At 43.5% G+C, this 14,272-nt stretch overlaps 1 protein-coding gene across 1 annotated transcript in view; it reads left to right on the top strand.

The window, feature by feature from the left end:
* The window catches only part of LOC133987472 (serine/threonine-protein kinase WNK2), a 46,434-nt gene that overhangs the window by 18,561 nt on the left and 13,601 nt on the right, over nt 1-14,272 (top strand). The window contains 15 exon segments of the mRNA XM_062426857.1: nt 1,534-1,706; nt 1,897-2,117; nt 2,212-2,369; nt 4,279-4,367; nt 4,855-5,074; nt 6,798-7,077; nt 7,172-7,287; nt 7,578-8,483; nt 9,093-10,208; nt 10,330-10,368; nt 10,859-11,053; nt 11,987-12,322; nt 12,517-12,560; nt 13,744-13,903; nt 14,004-14,120. Coding sequence (XP_062282841.1) covers nt 1,534-1,706; nt 1,897-2,117; nt 2,212-2,369; nt 4,279-4,367; nt 4,855-5,074; nt 6,798-7,077; nt 7,172-7,287; nt 7,578-8,483; nt 9,093-10,208; nt 10,330-10,368; nt 10,859-11,053; nt 11,987-12,322; nt 12,517-12,560; nt 13,744-13,903; nt 14,004-14,120 — 4,170 coding nt within the window.

Below are 14,272 nucleotides of genomic sequence, written 5' to 3'. Positions count from 1 at the left end.
GGAGTGTCACCTAAAAGGGAGGAAACACTGCAGTGCACAAGGGTTAAAATTTTGTTTTAGGCTCTGTGCCCTCTCTGACTGTGTTTTTTAGACCCTTGTTTCAGGTACAATTCAGACCACGTGCTGCTCCTGTGCAGCAAAGAGCACTTGGGGACAACCCAGCCCAACTTGGGCGGCCCCAGCCCATGCCTCCTATTGCTCAGCTCGCCTCAGTAGAAAGGGTTCTCTGCAGAACTGAATTATTCATAGGCTTCGGAAGAGTGCAGTGAAAATACCCACCCCCCACACACTTGCACACAAAACCTGATATGCCACATTCACACACACTCACACACACACACACACACACACACACACACACACACACACACACACACACACACACACACACACACACACACACAAACACACCCCATGCTTTATCATCTTATCAGTCCACTCTTGAACATCCAGCTTCATTTTTAATTTTTAAGGCTATTTAGTCAGAATATGTATTTGCCATTTCATCTCACAGGGAGTTCACTGTGGTTGAATAATTAAATAGATTAGATCTCGCTAGGTTGTGTTCATCACATTCCACCATCAGTGTCGTCCGTCGCTGTGAGGGGTGGGGTTGCGCTTCTAGTCCATGCTCAGTGCTGAGTTCACATGTGTGTTTGTTACGTAAGTCCTTTGCTCTTGTAGTCAGGAGGAGGAAAAAAAGGGGGGAATAGCAGTAAAGCTACCCGTGGCTCCACCTAAAGCGATTTCTCCTCACAGTGGGGTCAGCCCTACAGTAAATTGGAGAGGGATAGGATCGAAAGGGAGCAGTTACCGGAGATGCGGGGGATGTTTGGTGATGGAGAAGGGAGTGGTTGGTGTAAAGGGTGCAGAGAGGGAGACGGATTGCAGATATGGGGGGAGGGAGAAAAAGGTAGAGGATGAAAGATAGAGAGAGATAGAGAGAGAGAGAGAGAGAGAGAGAGAGAGAGCAAGGAAGTGAAGGAAATGGAGAAAGATGGAAGAGATGACATACAGTATGTAGCCTTTAGCTGCAGTGTGTGGTGGGTGTGACCACGCTGATGTCTGGGTTCATTCTGCGCCTGTAGTCACTGTTGTTTGTCACCCTTTTACGTCTCTTTATATTGACTCAGTGTTTCTGGATATAATAAAACCAACACGTAAGAGGTCACTGATATTACACTTTAAAAATACTTCAAATATCACACCCATGCATGATGAATCTTTCTGCTATTTGAGAAAGCTACTGATCTGTAGTCTACCCACACACAACATGCAGACTGTCAGCTTTGATATATGGTACATATGGTCCAATTAAAGACTGGTATATAGCTCAGAGACTAACCTCTTTCTCACTTAGTCTTTCTTTCCAACTTTCTAAACCATACTGGATATTTGAATTTGAAATGTGCCTTGAAGGAGAAGGCCTCTTCCATCTGGTAGTTCTTATGAAACAAATATGTGATAGTATCTATAATTAGGGCGGTGTATTTACTATTTCTTTCTCCGCTGCATCTGTGCTTTATTCTCTAGGATCGCAAGCTGTCAAAAGTGGAACGCCAGCGCTTTAAGGAGGAGGCAGAGATGTTGAAGGGTCTTCAACATCCCAACATTGTCCGTTTCTATGACTTTTGGGAGTCACCCCTTAAAGGGAAGAAGTGCATTGTTTTAGTAACGGAGCTCATGACGTCAGGAACGCTAAAAACGTGAGTATTGTGAATGGCAGATATTGTAAGGGCAACTCCCCCAACAATTAAGTGGAAAGAAAACATAGTCAGACAACTATTTCTACCACAGAAAAGTGAATTTACCATTTAACGCCTGTCTGTTATGTGTCAAGGAAATGTCAGCCTTTCTATGTCTGTCAGGTAATATGTTTCTCTCTCCTTTTCACAGCTACCTGAAGCGCTTCAAGGTAATGAAGCCCAAGGTGCTAAGAAGCTGGTGCAGACAGATCCTGAAAGGCCTTCACTTTCTCCACACCAGGACCCCTCCCATAATCCATAGGGACCTCAAATGTGATAACATCTTTATCACTGGACCTACAGGGTCGGTTAAGATAGGGGATCTAGGACTGGCGACACTCAAGGCGGCTTCCTTTGCTAAGAGCGTCATAGGTAAGAGACTTAAAAATGTAGAATTGCAGATTTAAGGTTCCTATAGTAAAGAAATAAATTATTTATCCATTGGGTGCTCTCTCTCTCTTTTCAGGTACTCCAGAGTTCATGGCTCCAGAGATGTATGAGGAGCACTATGACGAGGCAGTGGATGTCTACGCATTTGGCATGTGTATGCTTGAGATGGCCACCTCAGAATATCCCTACTCTGAGTGTCAGAATGCTGCTCAGATTTACCGCAAAGTCACTAGTGTGAGTCCAGCTTCCATACAATTGTACAGTTTGTTTTGGAAATGGGATATTTAGGGAAAGTACGGGACTTACTGCAAAGTTCAAGTAGAGTTTAGTAGCCTAAAATAACAACAGATTAGATCATCTTTATTTTTAATATGTTGTATCATCAGTGATGTAACCATCAGTTTCCAAAACAGACTTACAGTACTGTGATTTCTAATGGAAGATGCACCTTCTCTAAAAAATGTTCTTTACTAGCTGTCACATTTATTAATTATTTAAACAAATGAATAAATAGAGGTATTTGTGTATAAATTTAAAAAAATACTGCAGGTATTCTCGTCATTCTCTAAGCAGTATGGTGTTCTCAGCAAAAAAAAGCTTCTTTGCATGCCAAGCTTCTAGCAAGCATTTTGTAATTATTCGGGTCATGCTTATTGGACTTGTAAAATGGGGCATAGTCAGGTCAAGAATGTTTTTTGTTACTTCACCCCATATGGGTCCAGGGAGTTTTTTTTTTTAATTGCAGCTTTTTAGAGCCCAAGCTCCGCTCTCTTGTTTCCAGCCTGATGGGTCTCAGCCTTGAATTTCTTGGGTGAAGAATCCAATGAGCCATATGGAGTCACAGAGGGGGTCCAAATCTCCTTTGTTTTTTAGATAAAGCCCAAAGGCTGTATTCCATTCTATTTCAAAGAGCGTCTCTCTGATAACAAAGCCTACTGAAAACTGTTTTTAGATTCTGAGGTATTTGAAGTCATGACAGACTTCCTGATTTGGTGAAGGGTATTGATTTCCCACTCTTGAGGCTTGGCAGGGTTGGAATCTGAGGGATGACTCTTTAACCTGCTGTTAAAGAAGAGAAGCCCATACCCATATTAATGGTCAGGCAGATCAGTGCAGCTGTCTCTAGATACTGTTTTCTGCATTGTTTCCATATGCATATCAGAGTGCCCTGCAGGGACTACTGCAGGATATTAATAGGAGATTGATCAAAGAGAAACCCTGATAGCTCTATACTACTCCCTGAATATATTCAGCATGTAACTGCATAATTGGTAGGAATTGTAGTCCAGATGATGCATGTATTTTATCTCTTAGATGGAGAGTGGTTCCTTTTTAAGAAATTTAATGATCTCACAAGTTGTGTCAACACCACAGATAATGCTGCACCATGTAGAGAAGAAACTAGAAATCTACCTTAAAAATAGACTTGGTAAAGAAGGTCAGACTGAGCTAAGAAAATGTACTATAACTAAAACTTAAGTAAGAATTAATAGTGCAACCAAAATCTATTAGTATCAAACATTCTTTTCACTGTAGAAATGTGCACTTAACCATGCGTGCAAACTATTCTGAACAGCTAAAATATAATAATATAAATATAAAATAACCAGCTACTACACCAGCTGTATTCTAATTGTAGTTTATTAACAAACTACTTCGGGAGCAATGCAAGAGCAGGAGATGGGGGCTCTAATGTTGGCAAATCAGCACACCCACCTACCAACAAGCTCACTAAGGTCATACTGTATCTGGCAATTGAGATAGCAGCTGTGCGAAGTTATATTTTGGTGCAACAATGCATTTGTTACATACTGAGCACACAGTTGGAAGGAAGTTGCAGCAGTGGTTTGAGAAGTTTTTATTGATGTTTCCATACTTGTTTCACTCCATGAAAACTCATCACTATTGGAATTCATTGCGTTTGACATGGATTCAAACTGACCGGAGATGCCATGCCCTCTTGTAGTCGACAAAGCCTACTGGGTGTGAGTGTGTGATAATCGAAAAATAAGATCTGGGGTGGAGTATTACTTAAACCAATGTTTGAAAAACATCGCTGCACCCTCTTTCCTTTGTTTTTCCCCAACACAGCATCCTCTCATGGCGTGTCCTCAGCATTTTGTTTATATTTCCTTTTCCTCAGGGAGTGAAGCCAGCCAGCTACAACAAGGTCATGGATCCTGAAATCAAAGAGATTATTGGGGAGTGTATCTGCCAAAAGAAAGAGGAGCGGTGAGTGACTGTCCCCATCATTGTCCAGTGTCCAGCCAACAGGGCATGCAAGGTGCCCTCTCATCTTTCATGCCTAGTCTTGCCTCCCCCGCTTCATTGCTGTGGCGCTGACAGTTGGGCTCTCAGCAGCACTGCAGTCTCTCTCCATATCTGCAGGGTGTCTTTCAAATCTGTTACATAATGAGTTTGTGTACAGGGGGAAAATAACCCTTAATTAGCTTCCAGTGGCTTTGTTTTATAGAAGCATGATTGTGTTCAGTGAGTGAGTTTCTCACAGCAGCACAGGTAATCCGTGTCCATGTATGATTACTGTGTTTACACTAGACCAAAATGTCCATTCACTGTCAGCACAGCAGAATTCATGTACCACAGCTGACTAAATTAATCCTAAAGCTATCTGCAAGCACTGTACATTACAGTTAAATGGCAGCAGTGTGTGTAGTACACATATGTGCCTGAGTCTGAGCTTCAGTGTTCCTCCTCTCAGGTATACCATCAAGGATCTGTTGAACCACGCTTTCTTTGCTGAGGACACAGGTGTGAGGGTCGAGCTCGCTGAGGAGGATGATGGAAAAAAGGCCTCAATAGCCCTGAAATTGTGGGTGGAGGACCACAAGAAGTTAAAAGGGAAGTATAAGGAGACAGGAGCCATCGAGTTCACGTTTGACCTGGAAAAGGAGGTTCCTGAGTTTGTTGCGCAAGAGATGGTGAGTGAATAATTGAAGATGTAGTTTGAATAACTTGTTCATACCTAAATATATCCTGAGCTAAATCTGGATATAAAATACTGTAAGTTGTCTATTTGTTTATATTGTGTTGTCTACCACTAAATTACTAGACATGGTTAGACCTTTGCAAAACTCTTTGCGTTATTTTCATTCCAGTTGAAGGTTAGTTTTTTAACTCATGCAAGTATACTGTTTGTCATGCTTTGCATGTGTCTTTGGCTTGGTGTGTTGTAGCGGCTATCTCCTCATCAGGGAATGCACTCCAATACAGATTGCTGGTGATAACACGCTCTGCTCTTCCAGGAATACAGTGATTGCGGTTTTATTTTTTCCCTTTTGTTTACATGGTTTTCTCCAGTGAACATCATCAGATAAGCTACCCACAGGCCTTGCAATAAAAGCCTTGCCCAAAAAAAATGAAGATTTCTTTAACTGTTGGAGCCATGGCAATACCAACAAGTTTTAATATTACTCATCTAACTTTCTGCAGCACTGTGAGAATTTCCTTAGCTTTGGCGTGGGATTAAGACAAGCTAGACTTGAGTTGAAGAATGCAAACATAGTCACAGTCAGGGTTTTCTTTAAGAGACTTAAACAGGTTTTTCTTGGGGAAAAAATAATAAACTTCATCAGGTGTACTGTAGATACAGGGAGTTTGAATCAGATGTGTCCTTCTTGGCAGAGCTATTCAAAATGCCTGCCCTAAAAACACAAGTCCATAAAAACAAATCCATGAAAGTTGCCTTGATACAGCTTGATCTAAGGCCAATCTATTGGCCAATCTCAGGACAGAGGAGCATCTGCAATGTGTTATCGGATATTGCACAAAAAAGTATATAAAAATATATATTTGTACACTGAGTTTAAGTGGAGTAGTGAAAGATGTTTGGACAGTATAGTGTGTGAGCTAAGAACGGAAGTAGTCACGTCACTTTAGTAAGTAAATTATTAAGAGAAGTATTTAGTTTAACACTTAGTCAACTGATGCACTGACTGTGAAATAATCTGCTTTCCTGGCCTCATGTCTTTCATTTCGTTGTTTCTCTCTTACTCTTGCACATCTCTTCTCCTCTTTCTCATCTGCTCTCTTTCCCGGCCTTTTGTTAATGCGGTTTTGGCCCTGACCAGGCTGTGAAGTTTGGGAAACAAATTAAGGCCTCTCTGTAACAGTTTGACTTGTGGATGAGAGCAGACATGTCGACTAACAGCACAAGTTAGATTGTATGGCCAGTGTGCTACCATGTCTAGTAACTAGACATCTGCTGTAGTGACTAGTTTCTCTGCTGAGAGCCAACATGAGAAATTAGATTTTTCTCTCATGCTAGATTGGCCTTCATAAATACTAACAGAGGTGTAAAGCTCAGTAATCAGGTCAATACATGGCTTCACTCAGGTTTTTGAGACAAAGCTGCGGTTTTTTTCGGTTTTGTTTTTGCATGTATGACAATGTGCTCTGTGCATAGTCTTTTCATATTTGTTATTTACATATGTAATATAGTTATACAGTTTTGTTGTGAAAAATGAACCAAGTTGCCAAAGGAAATAATCCCCCACTGCTCTGATCCCCTTAAAATAGATTTTCCTTTTCTTGCTTCGTTCTCTCTCCCTCACACACTCTCCTTTTAATGCACCCTCTCTTCTCTCACATGTTCATTGCTAAAAATATCCTCGAAGTCATGCTCTTCCCTTTTTTATTTGTCAGGTGGAGTCTGGCTTCTTCCATGAGAGTGATGCTAAGACTGTGGGAAAGTCGATCAGGGACCGTGTGGCACTGATCAAATGGAGAAGAGAGAGAACAGTGTCTGCTGCAGTTCCAGTGGATCAAGGTGAAGGGGGGCACAGGATCCAGATGACACCATCTCAGGGCATCTCTGTTGGGGCAGCACATATAGGACAGGCCCCTTTGCTGGAGCCAGAAGAGCCAGAGGCAGACCAGCACAACCGGCTACGTAACCTACCAGCCAGTGCCACCTCAGTGACATGTAAGAGATTCTGTCCTCCACCAGTCAGAAACACATGTACTTCATCTTTTAAAAAAAACTTTTTTATGAGTGGATGATTTGTGTGTCTCCGCAGCAGACAGCACACTTGACAGTGGCATGGGCTCCACTGTGTACTCAGACTCCCACAGCAGCCAGCAGAGTGTCCTCTACCAGTCCCTGCTGGAGCCTATCACTATGGCAACGCAGCAGGTCTGTATCAGGAGCATACACACCCAAGTGGAGCATATACATTCAGATTTATTCAAATAGGCAGAAAGCAATCATCGCCACATGACCTAGGAACTGAACATTACTCATCTACAAGGTCAAGACATATTTTGAACATGTGCAGATCAAAAGAATTATCACAGACATTACATAGCTCTCATGAAAACCTGTTCATCCTCATCTCATCATGTATCATGTTTTGGGCTTTTGGGGTTATAAATCTGTTCATTTTGAGTAACTTGTGTTTTGCTTTTGGGTTGCTCCTTGATTAGTGCCAGAGAAGTAGCCCTGTTCTGACAGATCGACCTCACTCCTGTGAAAAGGGTAAAGTATGGGGGGCAGCACTGAGCCCAGAGCACAGGACTCATTTGGGAGCTGCAGCCCGGAGAGGAAGTGCTCCTGTTATTGACACTCAAAGATCAAACCACATCGCTCAACTCCATGCTCTCACTCAATCTCAGAGATCAATCAGTCCCACTCCTACAGTACCAGAACACCAATCAGAGCTCAGCCCCACTGAGCTGCACTCCGAGGCTGAGGATGGGTTCCCCTCCCAGAGTGCTCTGGCAGTACTGCAGGTGTCCCCTGCCTTTTCACCTCCTGAGTTCCGCCGCTTTAGTGACACCAGCATCAAGTCTTCATCAAAGGTTATCAGTGAGAACTTGTCACTGCCTGTGCCAAGTGGACGCAGACACTCTGACCTCAGTGGTCTTCTAAGTTTAACATCTCATCATAACCATATGTATAGAAACCATGTGTGCCAGGCCTGCCTCTCTTTGCTTCTTCTGAAGTCACGAGAAGGGAGCCACCGCCATCCTTCTGTTGTGCCAACACACCACTGTCCATGTGACTTTAGACACCAGCTGTCCCCCGGTGGAACAATGACCACCCCTGGTTATGGGCGGCCGAAGGGTTCGAGTGATTGTTCAGATTTCTCAGTGCTGCAGAAGTCCCTGTTGAATATAATCTGCCGTAAAGCAGCCCCTTGTCATACCACACCCTCCCAAGCCTCTCTACTGCACACGTCAGCTGCCCACAAACCTGCCCGCAATACTGGAGACAGAAACCTGAAGAGTCATCTCCAGACTGGCAGTTCGGGTGGGGACCAAGAACACCTCCAGGACTGCAAGGATAGATTCTGTGCCAGAGAGCAGCAAGTTACCGGTGCTGTAGGAGTGGTAGGTCACAATAGCAAGACAAATCACTTTAGTTTCCCATATGGGGCCAACACCTGCTTTACTGATTTTTCCCAGGCGGTAGGAGGGACAGCATTATTCTGCATGGAGATGATCTGATTCCCTGTCTGAGTTTTGCTGCCTGCGTAGGCCTCCAGCTGACCGTCTTCTTAAAAATCATAAGCTTGCTTCTGTCGGAGGACAATGGTGCAATCTTTAACAGACCACGTTTCCCTGCTGATTAACCTTTACCAAACCCTTCTAGAGCTCAGATTTTAACATTTTTTCTTTTCTGCTTTACTGGCCCAATGCTACAGCTGTCTTACTCCTTAGCTCTTGGATATATGGCTTCTGATTGAAGGAGGAGGGGCGGCTGTCTGATCCCCCTCCTCTTTGGTCTTTCCCTTGTGTCCTCATTTGATCTCACACCTGTCACTGCCTGCTCATTGTTGAAACAGATGTTTCATGAAGTTATTTTTATCCCTCATCCTCTCATTGTACTTGCATCCGGTATGACCTATAATTGACCCATTTATTTGGGATTTTATCCTTGACCAATACAATTCATTGCCAAGAGGGTCTAACTTGAATTTCTCTTCTTTCTGTCATTAGGCCAGTTCTGCAGGTCACCAGAATCAACCATCTGTCCATGGCCTGCCTTCATCCAGCACAGCAGTGCACACACCTCTGCAGTACCTCCAGCCTGGACACAGCTACCCTGCTGCTCCATATCCTGGCCAGCCCAGTGCTGCAGCACCAGCTAGTCTGTGTTCAGTCAACATCCAGCATGCAGTCAGTGCTGCCAACTACACACCTTCAAATGTGCAACAGACCCAAGCCACAGCAAATATCTCAGCATCAGCTGTGCCACAACATGTTGCACAGAGCTACCAAGTGCTTGGTCATCAACAACAGCAGGCAAGCTCTTCAATATTTCCCTTACAAGTCCAACAACCTTGTCAGAACTGTGTGGCCCCAACTCAACAGTCACAATCTGCATCAGGATATCCTACTACAATTCAGCAACAGACTGCTGCGGCAGCAACCAGCCTGCCAACACAGCAGCCAACACAAAGCTACCCTCTTGCATCTGTAACCTCAACTATGGCATCTATGGCCCAGTGTCACCCTGCACAAGCTCCCAGTGCACTGCAGCAGGTCCAAGCTGCAGTTAAACTGCAGAGTCAGCAGCCTGGTCCGAGCTCCTCTACACCAGCACTTTACAGCCAACAGATACACGTTCAGCAAGAGCATCAACAGCCCTTAATGCAAAATACACAATCCAGTATACAGCATACACAAAATACCGGGCAGACTTACATTCAGCCTCAACTCCAGCATATCCAAGAAACTGTGCATGTCATACACCAACAGATGACACAGCCTACCCTTCAGTCCTCTGGTCAGCAACAAGTACACACCCCGACTCTACAGCATCACAGTCAGAAAGCCATGCAGACAGCAGATTCCCAACAGAGCCAAGATGTATCTCAGTCGGCAGTTCTACAGGCTCCTGCCTCTCAGTTTCATCACACACCAACCCTAGTTGCACAAGTTGCCGCCACACATCAGAATTACCCCGATGCTAGCTCTCAGAGCTATGCACATTCTGCCCTCAATGTCCTGCAGCAACAGACTGCTCCAGCTCAAAGCCAGTACCTGCCCGCACAGTCTACCACTGCTCCAGCTGCTTCCCAGCATAGCCAGGCTGCTAATATGACCCAACAGGTGAGTGTACAATGTTGATGACTAGTACAATAGGTGGTAACAAGGTGCCATAGTGCCCTAGTTTTGAATCTTATGTTTGTTCCCCCTCCTCTGAACTCGTCCTGTTTTCATTTTTCATCAGTTTCAACCCTATCTTTGCGTCGCTGCTTTCCTGAATCAGGTATAACACCTTTGTCTCAACACACTTTGTCACTGTGGGACTTGATGTGGGAGGGACAGAAGATAATGCACTTAAACAAGTCAACATTGTTATTTATGGCAATGTAGTAGTTTGGGTACTGCTCTGATAATGGTGCGTGGTTTTGATTTGGTGCAGCTGTGTTGGTGGATAGTAGATAAATGAGAAAAGAATAGCCTAATAAACAGGAGTTTCCTCAGACTGGAAACGGTAATGAAAACAAGAACAGGGGTTTTAGCCACTCCATCCGCCGGCCTTTCCAGTCTTGCACTGTTTCTGTCCTGTTGTACGCAGTCCTCCTGTACGTGCAGCACATTCAGACTGATTCCAGGCTTAGGGGCAGGATGGAAAATATGAGCTATTCTGATCTGGGTCAATAGCAGGAAATGCAGACTTCCAAAACTGAGAGAAGAAGCTAGAATCCCTGCCATTATTGAACTTCCTCCTCTGCTCTTGGTCTGTTGTCCTGTAGAATATTCCCTCTGGTCAGAGCCTTTCACAACTTGGACAAGATGGACAGAGCAATGTGCAAAATCTCACCCAGTCAGCTTCAAGTGTCCCAGCCCAGGCACTACCTCTTCAACAGTCAATGGCTCAGGCTGCTGTCCACCAGCAGCTGCAACCTCTGCAGATTTCAACCTCGCTACCACCAACACACCCATCCCAGGTATTGTCAGTCTGCTGCCACTGCTTTCAAAAAAACGAATCTTTCTTACTGATTTTGCCTAGATTAAATTACATTAATAGAACAATAACAATTTAGACTCCGGTGTTTGACCCTTAGATTATTTGATTTTCCTCTTTCTCTTTTCTTCCCTCTTTCCTTTTCCCTTCAGTTTCCTTCACAGTATCCCACAGTCCAGGTGATGACAGCTGTGACTGACTGTGAATCCTCCTACCCTCACTCCTGCACTGCCTCTCACCCTTCAACCTCCTCTTCTCTTAATCACATCTTCCTTTCTCCTGGACAGACTGTTCCAGTAACCCCCTCTATCTCTCCCGTTTCCCCTCTGCACATTGAAAATGCGTTAGTTTCACCAATCCCAGTGTCCCTTAAACCTCCCCCCTCACCTGCGCTTGTTAAAATGGGACCCACATCCCCACAACATCAGCCCCAGAGTGTTAAATCTGAAGCTTCTCTCTCACAACCTGCATTTTTATCAGCTCTAACCACACACCCCATACATGCACATACTGCCTCATCCCAGAACACACACCCTCCCACAAATGGCAGCACTCAGCCTCTGACACAGGTAATTATAATGGCTGTAATGGAGTGCAGATGTTTACTAAGAAGGTGTGAGCTGGAAATTAAGTTTTTGTGTGTGTTCAGGGTGGTTTTCTTTATGTGAACCTTTGATTAAGATAATCTCTTTCAAGTTGTTTTTATGTATCTTTTAGTCACAAAAAACAGTTTTGGAGCAACTGAGCTATTCTGTGGCTAAAGGAGATACTGATTGTTTATATGTTCTATTTTAGAGGTATTCTTATAAAAAAAATTGATTAAAACGTGTTGGAATATCTTAAGGATGCAGAATCATCCAAGATTAAATGTTTATGTGAAAGAATGTAATAATAATGTGTAATTTGTCTTTTATAGCAGGTTCCTCAGCAGGCCCAGGTCAGCCATCCAGAGCTTGTCCCTGCTGCTCAACCAGTCCAGCCTGCTCAGCTCATCCAACCTGCAGTCTTTTCCTCGCCTGTGCAGAATGCTTCAGACCTGGGCACAGCTGCTGTTGCCCAGCTGGATCACAAGAACCCATGCCAGCTGCCCCCGCAGGCCCAAAGTCAGGTTCAGAGCCAGATTCCTGTGCTGCAACCCTCTGACTCTCAGAGAGGATTGTCTGGGTCTGCCAGCTCCAGTCTGACTCAGCAGAAACAGCTCAGTGCTCTCGCAGGAGCTGCAGGTCAGGGTCCAACAGAGACCAACATGGAGGTATGGACGCGTGACTCATTTTCACATTTTTTAGTATTTCTTCCTCTGCCCACCTTATTATGTAAATTTATATCGCGCTCACATGAAGTATTACAGAACCTCATCTTAAGTCACTGCCAGGAACGTAACCTAAAATGAAATAAGTACATGCTCTATCATTAATTGTATGCTTGTGGATTCTGTTTTCTCTGTAGGATCAAGCAGCAGAGAAACATAGTGGAGGGCAGAGCTATGACAGGTACTGCTTAAAGTATTTCCTGTCACCCATCATTACAGGTGACAAGTCGGAGATTGTGATTCTAAGAAATACACATTGTATGAGGGTAATATGAAATAGCACTCAGGGGTTGTCAAATTGAAATTAATCCCAAGAGCATCATGCACTGACATGAATGTACTAAAACTTTCCTCTGTTTACTCTTACTTCAGACCTAAATAATTAGAAACTCTGTGTTTTACAGTGTTACAGTAGAGTAGCTACACCAAAACTCTGAAAAATGCCACGTTGAAAGGTGCGTAGCAGAACCGTGCAATCTGATCGTTCTTCTTTCAACGAAAGCTTTTTTTAAACTCCATGAAGCAGAAATGTTGTTTACCTTTACAAAACATCGAAGGCTTTCCACCAATCTCACAAATGATGAAACAACTCATAACTAGCTAGCTGATTCTCCTAAAGTATAACAGTTATTTGTGGATTTGACAGCTATATTAGCTAACTTTCTGGCAGAGTGTTGACCAAAGGGCAGATTTTCAACTAGACAGAAACACCTCTGTAAAACCGGAGGTATCATGTATGATGCATGTATCATTTTGAGCAGGGGCACCCTGTTCCCCCACCTCATGCTTTCCTTTTTAATTTCAGAATTTTCAGTTGTTCCTTCATAATAGATAGCAGATAGCTAATCTGCCACATATCTATATCCTCTTTAAGCTGTTGGGGAGTTTAGTGTCACCCATGGCTGATAAATCTGACTTTTACCAAATCCTGCCGGCATTCCAGAGCAGCGATAAACTTAACAAAACCTTTTCACTAAGCTCCATACCGAGGGAGTTAAAAACCCTTAACCTCTTTCTATTTCCAGTACAAAATATGTCTATTGTACCTAGATTAACGTGTGACACAAGAGCCACCATTTCAACTTGAATAAGCTTAATTCCTGTTTATTTATTAGACACCTATTTATTATCTCTCACTTATATTTGGGTACACTGAATAGACAGTTTTGAACATGTTTGTCCATATTTGTTTTAAGTTTCTGGTAGGTACTACTTACAACTGCAGGCGCATTTTTAATCTTAGGTTTCTTCATAAAACACACGATAACCCACCTAAATGTAGAGCTGTTTATTAGGTATTACGGTATTCATGAATAAAGCAATACTGGCACTGACTTATGTAATCATTTTCTCCCCAAAAGCAGTGTCAACTCTGATGCCACATCAGGGAAGGAGATGAGTGATGGTTATGAGGGGACACATGGAAGTAAAGGCGAGGGGAAAGTCCGCAAACACCACCGCAGGTCAACACGCACTCGCTCTCGGCAAGAGAAGATTAGCAGACCAAAGCTCAACATGCTCAACGTGGGTGCCATTTTCCAACAAGAATCACATGTCTTGCAGCCCATGTTAAAAAATAATGTCATAGTAGATCTTATATTTATTCTATCCCTTCTTGCTGCAGGTGTGTAACACAGGGGATAAGATGGTAGAGTGTCAGTTGGAAACTCATAACCATAAGATGGTGACTTTCAAGTTTGACCTGGATGGAGATGCACCTGAAGAGATTGCTACATACATGGTATGGAGGAAGATACTTCACATTCAACTGATTTAAGACTTTCGTGGTGGTGCTGCAAGCTGTGCTTTGCCAGATGCTTTGTTATGGCTCAGAACTCTGAAACTCCCTGTGTTGCTGTTCTCAGCTGCAATGCAGCAAAAAATCTTTGTCTG

Source organism: Scomber scombrus, chromosome 10 (genome assembly GCF_963691925.1).
Source record: "Scomber scombrus chromosome 10, fScoSco1.1, whole genome shotgun sequence".
Taxonomy (NCBI): Eukaryota; Metazoa; Chordata; class Actinopteri; order Scombriformes; family Scombridae; genus Scomber; species Scomber scombrus.
This window is presented reverse-complemented; position numbering and strand designations above follow the sequence as displayed.